We start from the raw sequence: 22165 nt of genomic DNA, 5'->3' as shown, positions 1-22165 counted from the left end.
TAATAGTTTTGCTGTCCTTTGCCCAAATCCAGTTTCAGGGACATGTTTCTTGTGCCTATCTTTTTTTTCTGGCTTCCATTTAAACTGAGTGACATACTTACAAAGACTTAAGAGGTTGTTACTAAAGGAATGCGATGCCTCTAGCTGTTAGTATTTGTCCCATTAGCTCTAGTATTAGGAAAGTAACATAGTTAACTGTCACATTGCTGTAAAGCCGATTCATAGAAACACCATTTAACTGAATTGAGTTGTAAGTCTTAATTATTGGGTGGATTTAGAGAATGCATATTACTCATAACAACATCGAGGGACATTTTCTTAGGTAAAGAGGCAAGTTTAATTGAGCCTCCAGGTCTGACATAACCTTCCCTGGATTATCATTCACCAGATCTACTTATCCTGTCCCTTGCCACTCAACAGTTGTAATGGAAAGGTAAATTTACCAGGTATTCTAGTCTAAAATGTACTGGTCCGCTTTAGAGATAACCCCTTCCAAGCAGCAGTTGTAGATAAGACTTTCTTCTAGCAAAGCTTAGTGACAGATATCATTTAAATTCTCAACCACAGACTGTCAGTCCCTTTTACTGGAGCACTTAGTTTGGTTGGAAAACCAATGTATATTAATAAAGATGCCCATCCACTGGGTAAATGTCTTTTCACTGAAGTATGAGAACTGCTAAGAATTTGATGGGACAGGAGAGAAGTTATTTGTCCTTTCCCACTGAATAAAATAAACATCCAAATTGTAATGGCTTTAACTCTGGAAAACAAGCATTTACTAACCATAACAAAAAATTAAAACCATTTGGATTCCAGAGGTTCTCACCTCTTTCTGGAAATCTCACAACATCACTGGCAGCATCACACAATGACTACCATGTTGGGCATTGGCAACCACAAAATTGCTAAGGCTAGAAGAAAAGTAACCAATTCACAAATAAGCACACAACACAAAATCACTCCTTCAGTGGTGTTTTCTGCTCCAGCATCCATTTTGGGGTTCAGGGACCAAGTAACTTTTCCAAGATACCACAGAGGTACAAGCCAGAGGTGGTGTCTGAACCCTGAATGCCAAATCACACATCTTTACTTCCACAAGGTATAATAAATAAAACTGTTGATGCTCAGAGTACTACATATGAAGCAAAAATGCTGTTATATAACACACATTCAAAGGCAAAACAGTAATTAGCACAAGCACAAAATCTTACCACCCCTGTTAGCACCCTCATCACCCAGACACACGGTACCCTTTCCTTGTCTATGGGCAGCTGGGCACACCTCAGAATGAAGGATGGTGCTGCAGCCACGCACTCAGAGGCCCTCTTGGAAGTAAAGTTGGCACTGGGGATCAACACTCACATGGCGGCCTCCCAGTTTCTTCACTTTTTAATGATCTAAAAACAAGAGGACAGGTGGCAAGGAAGCAGTATTTCGGAGATCCTAGCATTAGAACATTTCTTAGCCTGCCTTTCACAAAACTCAGACTCAGACCTGCTTAGCTTGGGTAAGGGTGGTGGCTGCATCTTTACAAAGGATGCTATTCCATAGGCTGTATCTGTATTGCTGCAGACCAAGAGATGGGTCAAATGAAGACAAGCAGTACCCTTACTCTGCTTCTCCCCGCTTTTCTGGCTGCTAAAACTACCATCAGCAAAATGAAAATAGACAACTTGGTACTATTGAATGGCACTCATGAGACTCAGCTGAGGCTGAGGGAGTTCTCAAGCTAGAGAGAACTGGAGCACTTGTAAGTAAAATCTCTGAAAGCTGAAAAAGTGACTGGGCAATGCACTCCAGAGTAGACCTGTGAACTAGCTCTGGCTCATCTGTCAGGGCCTTTCACTGGAAAAAAATGTGGTTGATTAATTCCATGTAATGCAGTTTCCTCAAAACAAAATAAAACTGAGAATGCAACATTACATCAGAAGCAGTCTACAAACTCCCATTCTACTTGGCAGATGCTGGTATCTTAAAGGGACACTGGTATTTCCTTGACCTTAGTACCTGCTTGATGTTCTCTGAATTGCTTCCACTGGCTTTAAATACATGATATTGAAGAATCCTGCTGGCTGTATGTCAGATTGAAGGCCACTATACAATTGTATAGTACATATATAGCTATGGGTGAGGGGGAATGACTCTAGGACCAGGGTACTAATCTCCTTAATTACAGCAGGATTTACCTGAAGAAAAATATCTTCTGTGAACATTTCTGACTCTTCTTAAGTGAAAATGTAGGAGTAGGATGCATTTACCAACTTGTCCCTAACCTGTTCTTGCTCACAAAGTTTGGATCCTTTACTGCTATTACTGGGAAATTAAGATTTCTGCTTCCTGGTTGATTTTAAATTAGAAGAAAAATGCTAATTTATACTGTTGGATTTCTTATTTCCTTCTTTTGCAACAAAGATGCAAAAAATTCAAAGAGGGAAATAAAAATTCAGAAACAAGAATTCATCTTGTTTCTGAATTCTTTATTCAGTCACAGTGAATGTCCTATAATTCCTATGGTTGCACCCCAGTTTTAGGACCTCAGAGCAAACCTTTTACCATACTTGGACTCTTGGTATCAATCTGTCTCTGGACTGAATTCCAGAGGTGTCACATTTTTCTTCTCTGCAGGAGGGAGATCTATCTGTTATATCATTTTCTTTGGAGGATCAACCCTACCACTGGTCAAACAAGAACGAAAATCTGATCATCATTTTAGATTGCTTTGTTTTACATTTATCTGCATGCTTATGCAAGGAGCGGAGGTGGCTGCAAGAGGAACACGAAAAACCAGTTCCTGTGTGGTTGTTCCTAGATTTTACTGACTTTATAATCCTGCTCTTGTTCCCAACATTTGATTAGTAAACAAACATCTGTATCCAAAATACAAAGGATTTATATCACTGGTTGGGTTTCATAGAAATGGATTCTAGTTGCCATTGGCTGCTTTAGCTTATCTATACTTTGTAAGGAGAATAGACTGAATGCATATTCAGTGTATTGCAAATTTATTATCATACTGTTGGCACCATCTTGAAAGACTATTTACCAGACCAACTGTGTTTCAAATAACGCTTGGCATGTCTGAAAGCACAACAAATATTTGCATCTGCTTCGAGAATTACTTGAAGGACTGTGTTAGCTCTCACTGTGTTAGCACTACTTAGCACTCATTTTCATGCTAAGGGCTTGTCCATTGGAAGGTTGCACTGTTGAAGCCATTTGAAGGAGCAAGTCTTTTTACCAATTTGTTCACCCTTGGGATCCTAAGAATGAAAAGGACAAGGACTAGACCAAATGGTGTCACCACAATTACTCTTCTGTTATTCTTTCATTGCAGTGCTGTATGAAGAAGCCATTTGCAAGTCGTTGTGTATACACACACAGTGTCCATTGTTTTAGACCTTTCTTTTAGGTTCTTGCTTCAAATTTCCACAGTGCTTGGTAGCCACCATCTTTTTTGGAGCAGTCGGCCGCTAAAATACCTTATTGTAAAGGATGGTGAGAGTGCAGTCCTGTGTATAATTACCTCAGGAAGAAGGAAAATAGCACCTGTATTCAGTGGGGTACTTGAAACTGTGTTGCAGGAGTGTTGCCTGAATATTAGCAACTGTCCTGATAGTTGTTCAGAAAGGTCTTTTGAGAGAATTTTCCCTGTGCTACCAGTAGCATAAAATTTCATTTTCCTGAGATTCAGCCTGAAGCCAAAAGTAAATGCTGGTTACAGAAAGTTTAATGGGCTAGCAAAGCACCAGTGGTCTATGCTTCAAGATCTGCCACTTGTTAGGGCTGCAGAATTTGCTGAATTAGGTAATATGCTTCAGATTCTTGTATGTGGCACTTTTATACAAAGGGTTGCAGAATTTGAAGGCCCTGCGCTCTCCAAATTTTGAAACTAATGCTCAGTCCTTTACTTAACGCCTGACCATTTATTGAGGGAAACTTGCAGTATTGTCCAAAGAGAGAAAGAGGGAGGGAGGGAGAGAAGAAAGCCCCCTCCCAAAAGCATGATTGATGCCAGTGCAACTGTCTCTCTCTGTTCTTGCTGCAGCATGCTTAAACACCTTGGAAATGTTTCCTTGAAATCCTAGGTCAGTCTTATGAAATCCGTCTACTTGAGAATAGGAAATTGGGAGAGTTTCAAGATTTAAACACAAAATATGTAAAGGTAAGGAGATTTTCTTCCTCCTGCGACACATAGGCATGCTATAATAAGATGGTCATGCTTCTGTAAGAGAGGGTACAAATGAGAGGGCAGAGTGGTGGGGTAGTCACGTTCCTTCTCCTGAACGCATTTGATAGAAGCAAGACTTGGCAGCTTGGTTTCTAGAGCTTTGTGGAAATGGCCACTTTCTCATTTCTGACTTTTATGGATCTTTTCCACATCGATTATCTGCTGAGAATTCAGTGCATATCTGCCACGGTTCCTCTCCATCTGTTAGAAGGTTCTGGGGTCTGTTCTAGGAAACAATTTTGGGGCATGACTTACTGCTGGCCAGACCTATTAAGTTCCAAGGCTGCCTTCTAGAGCCTGAATAAGCCCAAGATTCCCTGTAGCTGTAGGTTACAGGGAAAAGTTGGCAATGGTAAACTGTCTTTGGTGAACCTTGTCTACCATCATAATTGTTGGGGAATCCCCAAATGAGCTTTCCAGGAAAACAGCAATCTTAAGAACGTTGTTTGAAAACCAGAGGTGTAGACCTTTTCAAAGGCAAGAATGTTCTAGATCAGAATAGCCCCTGGACTTAATGCTTGCTCAGATATTAGTTGGAATGGTTTCATCTCTGTGTTTAAAAGTAATTTATAGCTTATCAAATTTCCAAAAGCTTGTAAATATGGGACCTCTTAAGGGTGTTAATAATGATCTGCCTTTCACTGCTGCTTGCCATTCATAATATTTCTTCAGTCTTCTCCAACATGGTGCTCTCCAAATGTTTTAGACGGCTACTTTTCTAGCATTCCTTCTCATTAGCAGTGCTGGCTGGTGTTGCACTTCAGTGGGAGTTGAAGTCTGAAACATCTGGAGGGCTCTTGGTTGAGAAGGGTAAGATAGAGCCTTCCACAGCATTCATTGCTTCCTATATTCTCAGGTACAAGGTAAAGGGCTTGTTGGGTAGCTGTCTATACAGCACAGCCTTAAAACAGTCAATTTGTGATTTTAAAAGGATTTACTAATTTGTAGCTTCTCTATGTCTTGAAAAGTCAGTCTTGGACCTCTAAAATATACCATGTGAACAAGCACTTTTAGTAATCAGGCTGGATTCCCACCTTGCCCAAACAAAACTGTAGCAAGCTTCACAAACCTAACTGAAGAAGTGCACATGCACACCTTGGAAATCATAGACACAGACTATAAAATGCAATGGGAACTTGAAAGGAATGAAGTTGGTTAAGTTCATAAATTGCAAACTGGTTATCAGGTGGAATTGCTTTGGACTTTTTTTCCTACGTTCTTCATTAGGGTATAGATTTTGGTTCCAGCTTCCATTGTCTTCACACATAACAGATGCTCTGGTTAAATTACTTTGCTTTAAAAGAAGGGGTTTATTTGAAAAGCTGATATTTGTACTGCAAAAGTGGTTTGATTTATATTTTGAAGATTTCTGAAGATTTAAGACTGTTTGGATTCCTCAGTCATCCCAAAGTCCAGGATACAGATCTGCATTTTGTTGTTGATGTTTCCTCCAAATCATCCAATGCCTTGATTCTTAGATGTTCAGATATATGTTTAAAACTATTTTAAACCTCTACCTTCATGGATAGTGAAGATTCACAAAGTAAGATGTGAAGTCTAAGTAGCTCACATTGATATATATAGTTTAAAATGTCCATGTGCTAGGTTTCAGTCATATCAAAAGTACAATTCCTCAGTTCCAGATGATTGGTTATCCATGGATTTTCAGTAGAGGTTTCCCAGGTGTTAACTAAGATAGGAAAATAGTTTAGCTAGGATGTATTGTATTTCTGTATTTCTCAAGATTTTTTTTACATTTCTCATCATTTTTATAAATATTTGGTATATATAGCGATGGATAACCTCTGAAAAGACCTGCATTGCCTTGATTTAGGCACAGACTACAGGCATTCCATTGCTCTTGTTAGCAGTGAAAATATCTGCATTCCAAGAATGCAGCTGAATCATGGCTACCTGTACCACCTTCTTCTCCTCTCAACAGAGCATCATTCGTGTGGTTTTCCATGACCGACGTTTGCAGTATACGGAGCACCAACAGTTGGAAGGCTGGAGATGGAGTCGGCCTGGAGATCGCATCCTTGACATAGGTGAGAACATTTCATTATTATATCCTTCCTGCATTAATGTATAACTTTTTGAGCCAGCTTGCATCCTAGAGTCATACATCTCACTGAACAATAGTTCAGTTGAATAATTCTTGAAAGAATAGGTAACAGATCCTAGATTTTTCTAGTATGCATCATTCTCCTACTAGTATATTTTCCATTTTAGCCAAATTCTTTACAAAGTCAGCTTGCATGTCAGCACGTCCACTTTGGTTCTTGATTTGTTTGCTTGCTTTTACACTGTTAGGAAAGTCATTGCAAAGAAAGCAAAATAAGAAAAAAACAAAAAAACCACAGAATCTTTCATATTATTGAACTGGGTGTGTTTTGGTTCAGTCGGCTTTTCAAATGCATCTGGTGATTATATTGCAATGTTTCTGCTCTTCAATTTTAATTTTTTTAAAATTTTAGGGGTTTTCTTCTACAGATATCCCACTGTCAGTTGGTATCTTAGACCCCAGAGCCAGTCCAACACAGCTGAATACTGTAGAATTTTTGTGGGATCCGTCTAAGAGAGCATCTGCATTCATTCAGGTAAGGAGAATAAGTAGTGCAGAAGTAAATATCTTTTTTTAAAAAATGTCATTTTTGTGACCTAATAACCTGTCTTGCACATAAGTCTAATGTGATTAAGATGAGTAAACTTACCAGTTCCCAAGATACAGTGAGAAATTAAGCTCAAATTAAAATAACACTATTTTTATTTTTCTGCAAGCAGAGAGTACAAAAGTGTTTCCCTAATTATCAGTATCTGAGAATAGCTGTGGATATAACCTATCGTGTTGGAGGGGGTTGTAAAAGGCAAATATTCAGATGTAGGGTTGCCAGCTCCCAGAAGCCCCTGCTAGTATGACCGATGGTCAGGAATGCTGAAAGCTGGAAATCCAAACTCTCTAGGGATTTACCTTCTGCCAACCTGACTCACGGAGCACAGCCACCCAAATAAGCATTCACCTTCACATTCAAGTGGGAATGTTGTTTGAAATGGAAAATTGTACAGATGGTAGGTGCCTATTAACAGGCAGTATGCATTCTTTTTCAAAAGCTCCATCAGCTCAGTGTAGAAGTAGCTGATGCTATTTCTTCCTCAACGTTCAATCCATTTCTGGTTCCACTACTGGGTACACTATTTATGTTTTTTGCTTCTTACTTAATAGCCAAATTGCTTATACATTTGATAAAAGTAAAAAAATAAAAAGTTTGGCAGGTATTAGTGGTGCAAATGTAATCCTAAACTGTGGTTTATTTAAAAAGGCTGGAAACAGGAAAACTGTGCTTGGGTGGAGGAGTGGGTGGAGGGAGAACATGACTAATTCCTTGACAGTAGTTAAGGGACTGGCTGCATTTTAAGATTTCTGCTGGCCCTACATGGGAATTGTTAAACCCCTGTACAAATAAATACTTCCAAGTGGGACTTGAATCCTCAACACTTCTCTTTTATCCAGGTACATTGTATTAGTACAGAATTTACTCCAAGAAAGCATGGAGGAGAAAAGGGAGTGCCCTTCCGGATACAAATGGACACATTCAAGCAGAATGACAATGGCGAATACACTGAACACTTGCATTCTGCAAGCTGCCAGATCAAAGTGTTTAAGGTACAGGGGCTTGTGATTTCTGGAAATTTGCTATGGAGACCTTGGGACACCTGATGCAGCCACAAATGGCATTTGTTTTTTTACCTTCTCATTGCGGAGTGGTGGCTTGTCAATGGGTTTGAGTGGAACTGCAGTCTATTAAAAAAGGAACAATTTGTACAGTTTGAATTGGTATATGTTTTAAAAAGCAGTGCACTGTGAGGAAGGGATTTCTTGCTTGTTCAATGAAAATAAATACTAAAATATAATTTGGTTGACAGTACATGCCGTATAATATGCAGGAGAAGGCAGTCAGTCTTTGCTTTAATAAGCAGAATTCTATGCATTATGTGGGAATACATAGGACTAAATGTATTACTGTCTAGGCCCACACTACTTTTGAAACTTGAAAACTTTGGGAAAAAGGCCTTTGTTTCTCATTCTGTAAATTTAATGGATGGGTGGTTTTGACTTAATGAACTATATTCAAAATTAGTCTATGTTTAGTTCCATTTATTTTGGTGGGTCTGTTTAAGAAGCACTAAAGTGGATGCAACCCAGTGAGTCTATGGTATGTAACAGACACATGGGAATTTATAATCCAGTGTACTGGAAATGTCCATGGCAAGGTGGCACTTTCCATCTATGCTGGATATGTTCAAAACTGATATCCAAGTAGATTCCTTACTATGTTCTGTTGAGAAATACAGGATCCATAAGTCTTCATCATAGGTCTTGAGAGGTGTTAGGCTTAAGCTGGAGAGCTCCCTAGTTGGCCACAGGGTCTGGTCAGTCAGTCCAGCCTATTGTACAGTATGATTGTGGAATCCTAATGATGCATGCCACCATGAACTCCTTGGGGAAAGAGTGGGATTAAAGAAAAACTAAAATAGTGGCCTATACAATTGTAGCTGCCAGCATAGTATATGTTGAAAATTAGAAACACAACTGACATGTTCAAGATTTTACCCACAGTAGTAATAAAATGTCCCTTGGGGATGAAGTTCACTAGGTGTCTTGCTCTTTCAGCCTTGTAGGTTTGCTGTGAGGCTAAAGCGGAGTTTTGTAGAAGCTACATTTAAATAAGCTTAGGCAAATGATCCTGGCAACTAATGATTGCTCAAAATTTGATTTATATTTTTAGAAAATTTTCTTAATTTAAAATTGCTTTAATTTTTATTGTGTGATACGAAAACAACCAAACCGCACCAAAAGAAAAGAAACAAAGAGGAAAAAAAAGAAGGAAAAGATGCTTCTGTGGGCCTTTTTCTTTTCCTAAATACTATTCAGATAATGACTGCTCAACATGAATAGGGTGTGTACCTGTAATGGCAGTGGTGATAGGCTATACTGTGCAGAAATAGATCTCCTCACTGCCACCACTTCCCACAGCAGTATGGAAAATGCATTCTTCCCAGTGAAGGGTATCTATTAGATTACACCTCAGTGTTGTGTTTGTTCAGGAATCAAGAGAACTCTTTCTTCAGTGGTCTTTGTAATAAGTTTAAACTGTATCGTCTGTGTCTTTGTATAGCCCAAGGGAGCAGATAGAAAACAGAAAACAGACCGGGAAAAAATGGAGAAGAAAACAACTCAAGAAAGAGAGAAATATCAACCATCCTATGATACAACCATTCTCACGGAGGTAAAATTGTCTTCAAGCTGCAATGCCATGTGGTTGTTTGGCATGATGGGCTACATGTTCAAATTTATGGGAGGGGACAGTGCAGAGAGCATATCTCTCCATATGATGATGTTTACATCCAGCCCGTGCATACATACCTTGACGTGGCGGCAGGACTCTGTGAATCAAAAGTGCATTCAGGATTCCTGCCATCGCTGTGGTATTATCAGCTCTGAGAGCTGCAGGGTCATGACTGCTACTTCAATCCCATGTAGCTGTCAGCATATTTATCTCCACATTCTATGAAACTGTCTCCATATTGTTGCAGACTTGGACCAGCTGGAGGCTGATCATTTGTCTGAAGCTTGGCATACCTTGTTGCATGTTCTGACTGGCCACTTATCTGATTTCTGTGGTAAAAGCTGCTGCAGGGTGTTTTTGAAACCCTCAGCTACCTTTCCCAGACGTGGATACCCTAATGCTTTCCAATGTGGTGGTTTTGGAATAAGAGAGATATCCTCTTAAAAAATGGTGTGCTATTGTGGCACAGGGACATTAGAGAACAACAGAATTGGTGCTCGGAGGTATCTGAGAAGTAGCGTACACATGTCACTCTGAACAGGAGCCTTTGGTTGTTTGTAGCTGCCATCGCGAGCAGAACGAAACTGTCTTTCATGCCAGCACAAATATATGGTTTAAGGCAATATGAATGTTTGGCTCACCACATTGGTAGGGAACCTATTCATAGAATGATTTCAAATTGCCTTATGCCTGGAAAATTTCTGAGCCCAGCTCAGAAATGCGGGTATGAACATTTAGAACCCCAAATGGCCTAGAGGCAGGCCTTGCACATACCTACTCAGACCCAAAGTTCTGTTGAGGTTTTCCTCCAGATGCCTCCGCAAATGAGCTGAATGGCTACCTGAGAGAGGCCCTTCTCAGAGGTGGCAGCCTGGCTCTTGAAATGCCTTTCCAGAGAGGCTTACATTGTGTGGACCCCAGAGAGACCTACAGGGTAGCTCCTTATCACCTATTGGTTCACGCTTTTAACTGTTTTGCTTTAGCTCCTTGCACTGATACTGACTTTACCTTAGATTTCTTCTGCAAGTATTCTAATCTGCCCCAGATTTTACATCAAGCTTCATTTGCATGTTTTACTACATTAACACAAACTTTGTAAATCTTTGGCTATTGGGTAGCATGAAAATGAAGTATGTAAAATAAATATGTTCACTCCTGTGTGTCTGCTAGGAAGTTCTGGTATCATCCTTGTTTTTATTTTTTTTTATTTATTTTCCGATTTATATCCTGCCTTTTTCCTACAAAGGGCTCAAGGCAGCTTACATCTCTTCCTCCATCTTATCCCCACAACAATAACCCTGTGAGGTAGGTTGGGCTGAGAGTCTGTGACTGGCCCAAAGTCACCCAGTTGGCTCCATGGCTGAGCGGGGACTCGAACCCAGATCCTCTGAGTCCCAGTCCCATGCTCTTAACCACTACACCACACTGGCTCTGCAATTTATCATTTTAGTCTTAAAGGGCATACCACTGCAAAATACGGATTAAACAGTAACTTTAACTTCACATTAGTTTTTAAAATAGGAGCAGAAACAGCCTTGCTACTTCATTTATAAAACCTGTTTATATTTTTATATAGCTTATGCAGCTGTAAAATATTGTGTCTTAGCAGTTCAGGGCAGTGAGATTTTACATGTGACCTGATTTTTAAGGGACTGCCAGATTAAGTGACCCACTCTTGACAGGAATAACCTTTAGCATTTGGAAGCAGGAAATGATATGGTCTTTGTTACTAAAGAGTTAAATATTTGCTAAGGAGAGAGATCTTGGGATATGCCACAGATTGCATCTTTTCCATGAGTTGTAAAAGAGGTGTTGAGTTGGTTCCAGATTTAGTAATTCTTGAAGTAAACCTGTTGAAATAAGTCATGAACTGTGTCATGACTAACTTAAGTCTGAGTGATTTCAATGAGTTTCTCTAAGGGTAAATCTGGAACCAACTAATTGACCATATTCAGACATAGTGGCGCTTTTGACTGCAATTTATGAGTGAATTAATGAATTGTGAGGGTGCTTGCAGTTTCTAACATTTGTAGGTTGTTTCTGTGATGTCCAAATCTGAGTACTTGGGATTATTTATAAATTAAACCAAAGTTAACCTGAGAAAAAAGCATAGATTAGCTAGAACTTGTTTAATCTACAAATAACCTCAAGTACGCAGGCTTGAATGTTAGTGAAATGACCCATGAATGCTACATTCATAAGTTGTTCCTGGAAACTGGGAAACGGTAATGTACATTAGCAGTCTGTGGGCTAATTAACCCACAAAATATTCGTGTTGTGTCCAAACAGGACCAGTAGGCAGAATGTTCCTGGGCCTTTGTGGGCCAAAAGGTCATTTGTGTAGTCTTGGTACTCTTCACTGCCAATATTACGTTGGTTCTAAAGAAGAGTAGAAGAAGAAAAAGGTTGTGTTTTGAAAAGGGGGAATGATACAGTTTCATCAGCTTTTCTGCAAACCTCATCTGGTATTCCTTTGATGAAATGGCTATATATTCAAGGGAATTTGAGCTTAAAACAGAGGAAGGGCGGTAGCTCAGTGGTAGAGCGGCTGCTTTGCATGTAGAAGGCTGCAGGACTGATTCCTTACCTCTCTGAGTAGGGTTAGTGCGAAGGTTGAAAGCCTGAGGAGCTGCTGCCAGTCAGTGTTGAAGTTTCTGGGCTAGAAGGACCAATGGTCTGGCAGCTCCCTATGTTCCTAAGAGTGTGAGAGATCATGTTGGATATTACACTTGGCATAAATGTGCTAGGTGTTTGCAAATCAGAAGTGTTTCGGTTCTGTTTGATTTGTAATATTTTAAGGATCCTTACAATCATAGACTCATAGAATAGTAGAATGGGAAGGGGCCATGAAGGCCCTCGAGTCCAACCCGCTGCTGTTGCAGGACTCCATGTTACATCATCCCAGTCAGGTGGCTGTCCAGAGGGAGAGCCCATTAGAGACATTCAAAAAGAGAGCCCTTGAAGATGCTGCTCTTTAGAACTGCTATTACGAATGAAGCGGGCTAAATCTTTATGGCTTTATGCATAACATTTGAATAGGCTTTTGGATTCTGATGTGTGTATGAGCCTATACTAGAAAAAGCAGAAAATTCCTGAACCAGGGTGTATGTTATTGGTAGTGATAAATACATGCATTTTGCTTCTGACAATGCAGTAAAAACTGGTTTGGAAAGAGAATTAGTTTGCAGTTTCTGATTCTTTCAAAACATGTTCTTTCTCAGTGTTCCTAATTTGGATTTGTTTAAACAGTGTTCCCCATGGCCAGATGTGCCTTATCAAGTGAACAACGCTCCGTCTCCAAGTTACAACAGCTCTCCAAACAGTTTCAGCCTTGGAGATGGGTACGTGATAAATATTTTTATCTGTTCAGCTGAGAGCAGAGCTCTAATTTTGTGTGTGTGTGTGTGTGTGTGTGTGTGTGTGTGTGTGTGTGTGTGGTTCTTAATGCTTCCATGTATAAAAGATTTAGACAGCTTAGCCTGGCATTTAGGCCCAGCTTAAGATGATGTACAAGATCCAGATGCATCTCTGCTCCTGTACTATTCCTGCTCAAGTGAAAGGTACTTGCATATGGAACAGTTCCTGACAGTTTGTGCCCAGTGCTGCCTGGAGAAAGTCTTTTGGTTTTATGCTTATTATTATATTTTTATATGTTCTTCCTTCTGGAGGATCAGAACAGCATATTAATGCTCTCATGCACCCCACTCACATGAATTCATATCACAATAGGCTTGTTAGGTAGGTTAGGGTGAGAGATTTTGAGTAGTTCAAGGTCTTTGAGAAAGCATCATGCCTGAGTATTTGGACCTGTGTCTGCTCAGTCCTGGTCCATTCACACAATTTTGATTAAACTAACAGAGGATTAGACTAACAGAGGATTAGATCTTAAAATAAAGCCTTGTCAAAACAGGTTTTGTAGTAAGAAGCAAAAACATGAGCCAAACCCCATAGGATCTTTCGGTGAGATTGGCTTCCATAAGCTTCCTGATGAGTCATGACTCACAGCAAGGTCTTTGAAGGGATTTTATGATAATGATCAAAATGTGATTGAACCTGTCAAATACTGGGATGTCAGGAAAGGTTATTAGTAACAAGAAGCGTATGTGAAGCAAAATTAAAAATTGTACATGTAGAAAATGTGAAGCAAGAAGTGGGTTTAGCGACTTTGTTTTTAATTCTTGCACAGATTCTGCACAAAATCTTTTCTGCAACTAAGCAGCGATTCAGCCTTGGAAGAGTTCAATGGGCTGTTTACGCTCTTGCTGGTTCTTTTATGCCCCACCACTTCCACTGCAGAGGCAACTCCCACCACTTGCGCAACAGCTGTGTAGGCTTCCAGGGCACCCTGAAACAGCAGCTTGACACAGAAGGGAACTGCACAGGCCTGCCTCCTTCCAGAAGGCAGTTTTCTGCACCGTGTGGAGCTTTACCTAAGAAATGCTCTATCTTCCTGGGGAAGCAGCAGGTCCCACTTGTGTAGTCGAATTGGAAAGACCCATGATTTGTGGAAAGGAGTTGGTAGGGCAGAAAGAACTGGTGGGGTTGTAGGTGACCTACTAGACTCTGAACCTATTAATTAAATGCAGGGCAACTGGAAAGGCTCAACTGCACCCATGCGTACCAAGAGTAAATGCTAATAGCTGGCTACTGTTTAGCTATATTACACCAGTGCTACAGTAAAAGTATCCCTGTGACATTTGGGAAAGTAGCTGTTACTGAATTGATAGGCAAATCTTATTTGTAAGGATTGCCCTTCTATACATAACATATTTGTCTCCTTTTAAAAAGGCAGCACATTTTTGACTGCTTTTAATGGAGTTGTTTTACCAGGCAAGGCATTTTTACATTGTCTCTTACCTTTGAAATATTGATAGGTGAATTTTACTTGGCACTTGCTTAGTTTATAACTACTGTCCCCAATTGGGTGTGTATTCCTGGAAAAACTAATCCAAACATAGTAACACCCTGGAATTTTTAGTTCAGAGGAAGCTAACAACATTCTGGAAAACTAGATTTGGAATTGTTCAGCAAACCCAACCAGATGGTTGAGAGCTGGGGGGGGGGGGGGGGGAATTGCTAACATTGCTGATGAAAGACTTAAAATCCTTTTTTCTTTCCCAACTCTGTGCAATTTTTAGCAACAGTTCTCCAACTCATCAGGTGGAGCTCCTGCCTCCCAGCAATGACGTAAGTATTTGAGATCATGTTAATGTGATGCTTTTCTTTTTTAGGACACTGGTGAACAGTTCATTTCAAGACCTTCTTATTCTTTTTGCAATGTAGCATCTCCTTCCCTCTGCTTCTATTCAAGATGCTCAGCAGTGGCTTCATCGAAATAGGTTTTCTCAGTTCTGTAGACTCTTTTCAAGTTTCTCAGGTATGTGTGATGAATCCATTCTTTGAGTAATACAAACCAACCAACAAAACATAACCAGTTTTATTGTGAAGTAGCTGCACATGAAATTGATAGTGTTTTCTCTCAGTTGTACTTTCTTTGTGGGAATGCTACATACTCCCTGTACTTGAGCAACAGCATTTCTGGACCAAAGAAAATGTAGTATTTCTCCCTATCAATCACTGAAGATAGGACATCTGTTGTCATTGTGCAGTACTTAGCAACTGGGAATATAGTTAATCTCAGTAATAATGCCCCCAGTTTTTCTCAGGTTTTGTATAGATGCTTTAAAAAAGAACCAAAAACCTTTAGGAAGTATGTCTTCCTCTTGCATGGGAGGAATGCTATTACATGCATATGTAGATTTTCATGAAATATTTTCAGGTGACTACTTGCAGTGTGTCTCCTCTTCTATCTCCTCTCCTTTTCTAATTTTTATTGATGGTAACCCAGTGCCTGTCTTTACAGGCTGTATTACTACTGCTCTATATAGAGGCTTCTTAATAAATTTTCTGGGGGGCAAAACAAAAGCCAAAAAAAGAAAAAACCAAAAACACTTTCCTTGACATGTGTAGGTGCTGACTTACTGAAGATGTCCAAAGAAGATTTTGTTCAGATCTGTGGTCCAGCTGATGGCATTCGACTTTTTAATGCCATTAAAGGAAGGTATGTAACTTTGTGGCTGTTACAGTGCCACTTGCTAAAGCTATGATTTTTGAGCAGTGCACAAAAGAAAGACTTGAAGGCTCAGCTGCATCAGAAATTCTTGGGGAGGTAGTGACAATAACCTGTCCAGCAACACAGAAAGCACTTTTGCAAGGGTGGGATGCTGTGTGTCTGCTTGCAGTGCCGATGCCCAAGAGAGAATCTTGTTTTGCTTGCAGGAATGTAAGGCCTAAGATGACCATTTATGTCTGTCAAGAACCTGAGCAAAATCGGTCTCATCTTCATCAGAAACGAGAGAATGGAGACAGTAACCTGTGTAGTAAGTGTCTTGTTCTTTTGACAAGGTTTGCAAGCCTTTTGTGAAGTACACAACAAGCTCTGAGCAGATCTAGTTGCTTTAATTAAATGTATCTAATCCTAGAAATATGGGAACCTGCCATGTACTGGTCAGGTAGTGGGTCTGTCTCACACAGCATTATTGACCATGAACTGCAGTCGTTCACAAGGGATTCAGCCACATAGTTCCCAGTCCTGTCTGGAAATTCCAGGAATTGGAACTGGGACCTTCAGCAGACCAACTATGTGCTATACCTCTGAGCGAAGACCTTTCTCTTTGTTAAGTGATGTGTTTCAAAATGTTCACCTCCTCCAAGAGTAAACCCAAAGTCAAATAACATTTTCTGCCACACAAGCAGTACATTGTTTATGGGCTGATTCTGATGAGTCAGTTTTGCCTGGGCTAAAACAGGCATTACTTTAAATCCTTATCTAGCAGTTGCCTTTTTACACTAGAGCGGGTGCAAGGGGGCAATTGGGGACTCAGTTGCCCCCACCCCAGTGCCAGGGTCATGATTCAGATTGGAGGCCTTCTTCCTACCTAGAGGAACAATGAAAAGACATCCTTTGATGCAGATTGAAAGGGGTGGTTCACACAATCAACCCAGTCCAGTAATCCATGGTTTGCTGTAGGCTTGTTATAGCCTCCCCCTGGGGATTGAGTAATTTAATAATGTAAAAGGGCCTCTGGCAAGTTCTGCAAACCAGCTGCAGTGATCATGTGGCTCCGGCCTAAGAACTGCCTGTTTTGCTCCTCAGGAATGAGGAGATACGAGGGGATGTGTTGTCCACCATTATGTGAGTCTAACCCTGGGCAGGCAACATTTTCTGGGCCAATTCAACTTTTCGCAAAAGTACCTTACCAGTCCAAATTGCAATAGGAAGTAAGAGGTTGGGAGTTCCTCCTTCTGAGGATATTCACTTTTCTTGCCTCCATCACAGACTTTTTTTTTTTTTGAAGTTGGAGCATCAGGGCAGTGAATTTGCTGCATGGGAAGCCTCCCTCCTCAGAAAACAGCTGAAGCAGGGAGGAAGTCCAGCTCCCTCCAAGGACTGCTCTGCCCCAAGCATCCCTGTTGGGGAATGGGCTTTCTCCCAGCTACTTTTCAGCAGGACACCTTTTCTCCCACTGCTAGTAAGGTCTGTACAGCAAACGTGTACAGTGTTATGAAGTCCAGATCTGGAACTCTGCATTGATTTCTGGGTTAAGCAACTCAGAAATCTCTCAGCAGTCTTCGATGGTTTGCTGTTAACTGAGTGTTGTGTTCAGACATTATGATGATAACCCAGGAATGCCCCATTCCTGGGGTACGGACTGAAAGTGACAAGTGTGCAAGAGGCAATGCACTCAATAGTTTTTCGTCGTGGCCTCTGTGCATCACACATATGGGTTCTGCGCCTGCGCAGTGCCTTTGGCCGGAAGATTAACAGCTAACGGTTTTTGGTGGGAACTCCACTCCCCCTCCTCCCTAGCATTATATAAGGAGCGGAGTGTCCGCCATTTTCCAGTCTTTGCGACCGCCGTTTGTTGTGCCTAGTGCCGCTTCGCTCTCGCTCAGATTGTTATTTACCTTCTTGCTCGTTCAAAAATCTCCTTTTTTCTCTTACCAAGTGTTTATATCCCTTGTTCTTGTTAGTATTTCACTTATATTTCTTTAACTTTGCACCATTTTTTCTTCTTTATCGTTCCTATAAAAAAAAAAACCCAAAAATATTACTTTCCCACTTTACTATCTCCTTTTCTTCTTCTTTCTACAATGGCGCAACAGGCAGCATTCCGCAAGTGCGGAAAATGCAGTTCCAAAATGTCCGCCGCGGACCCGCATGTTCTGTGCCTCCTTTGTTTGGGAGAAGGGCACAGAACCGATAAGTGCGGTCATTGTTTGGCCTTCTCTAAACAGGCGAGGAAGAACAGGGAGAACTGCCTCCACAAACTCCGTTGGGATCAGGCTCTCCTCCAATCTGATCGGCTGGTGGCTAAGCCTTCCACTGTTGTGGCCCCACCTGAAGGCCGTCCAACTTCGGCTGACCTGCCGCAACGTTTGGCCTCTTCCTCCATTGCTCCACCCTCACGCCCTTCTGAAGAAGGCGCTAAGGCTATGGCCGATCAGTCTGTTTCCTTGCCGAAGAAGCAAAAGGAAAAGAGAAAGCACATCGACTCAGATAAATATCCTGTGCAGAAGAAGGCCAAGAAAGATATGACGGGCAAACCGGTTAAGAAGCTGAAGAATCCTGAGCGGGCAAAACACCATCACTCGGGCTTGGCCTCTTCCTCGATTCCAATACCTACTTCATAACTGACCCCCTCAGTCCTGACCATCCAGGCGGCTATGAGGGTTACCCCACCGGGCTCACCGCGCCGGCCGGCAGCCGAACCCGTTATGGATTCGTGGAGGAGTTCTATCTCTGATGGGGAAATACGAGACTCCCCACCTAGGGCTCGATCACCAACCCCGATGCCTCCGATCCCAATGGATACTGAGATTGCCATCTCCCCTCCGAGAAGCCGTAGAAGCCGTTCCTTGGATGTGAGGTCTGATGATTGGTACCACTCCAGGTACTCCTCTGCTCCGAGACGGGAAGAGTACCACTCTACAGCCTACTATCCAACCTCTAGGGGACAATCTTCACCATTAGCACCTCGGCAGCGTTTCCATTCAACGCCCAGAGACGCCCCAAGGGCACCATCTAGAGAGAGTGGTAGATTGGAGTCTCCAGGAGATTCTTCCTCCAGTATACTGCCCCCCTACTGGATGGAATCCGAAGAGTCTGAGGCTGACTAAACCTCTCCGGATGCTGTAGTTGCTTCCCAGGGCCCGGGGTCGCCCGAGGAACCGTACATATCGTTTAACGATCTGATGGCCAGACTAGTGAGATCGCTCGATATAGAAGCCCACCAACAGCCGGGACCAAGCACCGATAGTTTTTATGATGTGGTTAGAGGTGAACGATCCACATCTATTGCCTTGCCGTTATTACAACCTTACGGCAGGCAATGACCCAGCAATGGGACCTCCCAGCTAATCCACAACCGACCTCTCGTAAATACGAGTCCATGTATCGGGTGCGGGAAGAGGACATTCGGTTGAATTCTGAAGTCGAATTCGGTTGTTGTAGAATCCTCGCAGGGTCGGGAAGCCCGTGGACACACCTCACCTCGTGACAAAGAGGGTAGAAAGGTTGATTCTCGCCTGCCGGGTATACACAGCTTTGGGCCTTGGTTTAAGAATCTCCAATTACAAAGCAACCCTGGCGCATTACCAGTATTTCCTGATGCAACGCCTGGATCAATACTTTTCCGGGAAACCAGGGTGAACTTGCTAAGACTTTTGTTAAGGAACCTATGCAAGTGGCGGTGCAACAACTTTCTACCGCAAGGCACCACGTGGACTCTGATTCGAGGTCGCTGGTCGGTGCAATTTCCCTCCACAGGCACGCCTGGTTGCATAATTGCAATTTTCCGGATGAGATGAAGCGGAGAATTGAAGAGATGCCGTTCGACGGTTCCAGCCTCTTCCATGCAAGGACGGACAGCAAATTGAAGAAAATCCATGAATCAAGGATGACCGCCCATTGTATGGAATTCCAATCTCTACCCCGACGTAAGTGGTCATGGTCACGTCCACAGTACCGTCAACAGTTTCCACCTTGGCAGCAGCAACCGCATCAACGTCAGCAGCGTCGCAGGCAACAACCGCCACAGCACTTCCAACAGGGCCACCGCCGTTTCGATACGGACAGGCGACAGCGCTTATGTGACGAGCGAACCTTTCCTCTCATTCCAACTTCCCCCTCCCCCCTCTCATTTGGGGATTGACTGAAGAGTCGACTCTCCATTTGGGAGTCCATCACATCTGATGGATGGGTGTTATCTATCATCCAGCACGGATATGGAATTGAATTCGACGTTGTACCATCACCGAATCCTATTCGAGATACTCCGACTTATTTGGTACTGTTAGACGAGATTCACCAACTCCTCGCTAAAGGAGCTATTCGTCGCCTGTCATTATCGGAAGGATTCCATGGATTCTATTCCAGACACTTTACAGTTCCGAAACAAGATGGGGGTCTAAGACCAATATTGGACTTGAGAGCTCTCAATACATTTATAACACCAAAGAAGTTTCGGGTGACTACACTTCAAAGTATTCTTCCGTTGCTGGGAAGAGGGGATTGGTTCACCTCATTGGATCTGAAGGATGCCTATTTTCATATTTCAATACATCCAAGTTATAGGTGTTTCCTTCGTTTTGCGGTGGACTCTGAAATCTACAATTCAATGTGCTACCGTTTGGATTGGCCACTGCACCAAGAGTTTTTACGAAGTGTATGGCCCCTGTCTGTGCACACCTTTGATTACGTGGAATTTGGATATACCCGTACCTTGATGATTGGTTGCTGGTCGCCGACAGAGAAGCAGGACTTTCGTCTGCTGCTGAGTTTACGTGTGCTCTATTGCACGATTTTGGACTCTGTATTAATCAACGGAAATCTTCCCTCTCCCTACACAGGTGATCAACTTTATCAGAGCCCGACTGGATTCAACGTTGGCAAGAGCCTTCCTTCCTCAGGACAGACGACATGCGATTGCTCATTGCATCGCTCGGATTCGACAAACAAGAACTGCTCCCGCCCGGTCTATTCAGAGTCTGTTGGGTCACATGTCTGCTTCCATTGCTGTGGTTCCACACGCCAAACTCAGGCTACGTCCCCTTCAACTGTTCTTCAACGGGGCGTTTCGACCACAGATGGATCCCCCTACCAAACGGATTCGACTCCTGGCTTCCATCCTTCAGTCCCTGTTATGGTGGATAGACCCAGCCAATCTAACCGTAGGCGTTCCATTCCGACCCCGGTACCCTACAATAACCCTCAGTACTGATGCATCTCTACTGGGATGGGGAGCAATCTGTTCCGATCTACGTACCCAAGGGATATGGAGTCAGCGGGATTGCAGGAACCATATCAATTTCCTGGAACTTCTTGCCGTTTTCAAAGCCCTTCAATCATTCGAGGATGTGCTTCTGCACCAGGTCGTCCAGGTGACCTCAGACAACATGGCGACAGTCTTTTATTTAAACAAACAAGGGGGAACCCGATCCCGGAAACTAGCCCACCTGGCCATGCAGATTTGGGACTGGTGCATACCGAGAGGTATCACTCTTGTAGCAGTTCACCTAGCGGGCACGGAAAATACAGACGCCGATCTCTTGAGCAGACATATGTCGCGGTCCCACGAATGGGAGCTAGACCATCGGGTTCGCGACATGCTATTTCACCGATGGGGCCAGCCAGACATCAATCTGTTTGCCACACAACGGAACAGGGCATGCACGGCATATTGTTCCAGAGCGGGAGTGGGTCAGGACTCCCTCGGGGACGCTTTCATGATTCCCTGGACAAACATGATTTTTTATGCTTTCCCTCCGATCCCACTCATCATGAGAGTGTTGGCAAAGATCATTCACGAAGGGGCCACAGGGATACTGATCACCCCCTGGTGGCCACACCAACCATGGTTCCCAACTCTCCTTCACTTCTCCAGAGAAGAGTTTCTTCAACTCCCTCTTCTTCCTTATCTCATTACCCAGAGGGAGGGTGCAATCCATCACCCGGATATGCTATCGCTGAAACTGACTGCATGGAGGATACAATGATCGCCTCTGATACAATGGTATCGACACCACAAACTGTTCCAACTATTCCTGCTCAGCAGAGTCTACACCCAGACCTACAGTATATCCTCGAATCTGCGCTACGACCATCTACTAGGAAGTCGTACGCGGCAAAATGGCAGAGATTCTCTAACTTGGCCAATTTACACTCTTTTCTGGCCCCTTCAGCTTCTGTTTCACAGATACTTCAGTTTCTCTTTGAATTGCATCAGTCTGGACTCAAACCCTCGTTCATAAAGGTTTATACAGCAGCAATTTCACATTATCGAGGAACTATACATGGCCTCTCCATCTTTGCTCAACCTCTGATTAAAAGATTTTTAAGAGGATTGAGTAATCCACATCCAACTATAAGACCTCCAATGCCCACCTGGAGTCTTTCGGTGGTTTTACAAGCACTGACTTGACCACCTTTCGAACCCATGGTGACGATCGATCTATGCCTTGCTTCATGGAAGACGGCCTTCCTTGTTGCAGTAACTTCAGCCCGTAGATCATCTGAACTCTGCGCCCT

At 42.5% G+C, this 22165-nt stretch overlaps 1 protein-coding gene across 1 annotated transcript in view; it reads left to right on the top strand.

The window, feature by feature from the left end:
• Positions 1 to 22165, top strand: part of TFCP2L1 (transcription factor CP2 like 1) — a 52077-nt gene that overhangs the window by 18466 nt on the left and 11446 nt on the right. Inside the window, exons 3-12 of the mRNA XM_044438321.1 lie at positions 4086 to 4162; positions 6171 to 6276; positions 6722 to 6828; positions 7740 to 7892; positions 9406 to 9516; positions 12826 to 12917; positions 14715 to 14763; positions 14860 to 14953; positions 15547 to 15637; positions 15856 to 15956. Of these exons, the coding sequence (XP_044294256.1) occupies positions 4086 to 4162; positions 6171 to 6276; positions 6722 to 6828; positions 7740 to 7892; positions 9406 to 9516; positions 12826 to 12917; positions 14715 to 14763; positions 14860 to 14953; positions 15547 to 15637; positions 15856 to 15956 (981 nt within the window). The remainder of the gene's footprint in view (positions 1 to 4085; positions 4163 to 6170; positions 6277 to 6721; positions 6829 to 7739; positions 7893 to 9405; positions 9517 to 12825; positions 12918 to 14714; positions 14764 to 14859; positions 14954 to 15546; positions 15638 to 15855; positions 15957 to 22165) is intronic.

Source organism: Varanus komodoensis, unplaced genomic scaffold, assembly GCF_004798865.1.
Source record: "Varanus komodoensis strain SLA01 unplaced genomic scaffold, ASM479886v1 scaffold32, whole genome shotgun sequence".
NCBI lineage: Eukaryota > Metazoa > Chordata > Lepidosauria > Squamata > Varanidae > Varanus > Varanus komodoensis.
This window is presented reverse-complemented; position numbering and strand designations above follow the sequence as displayed.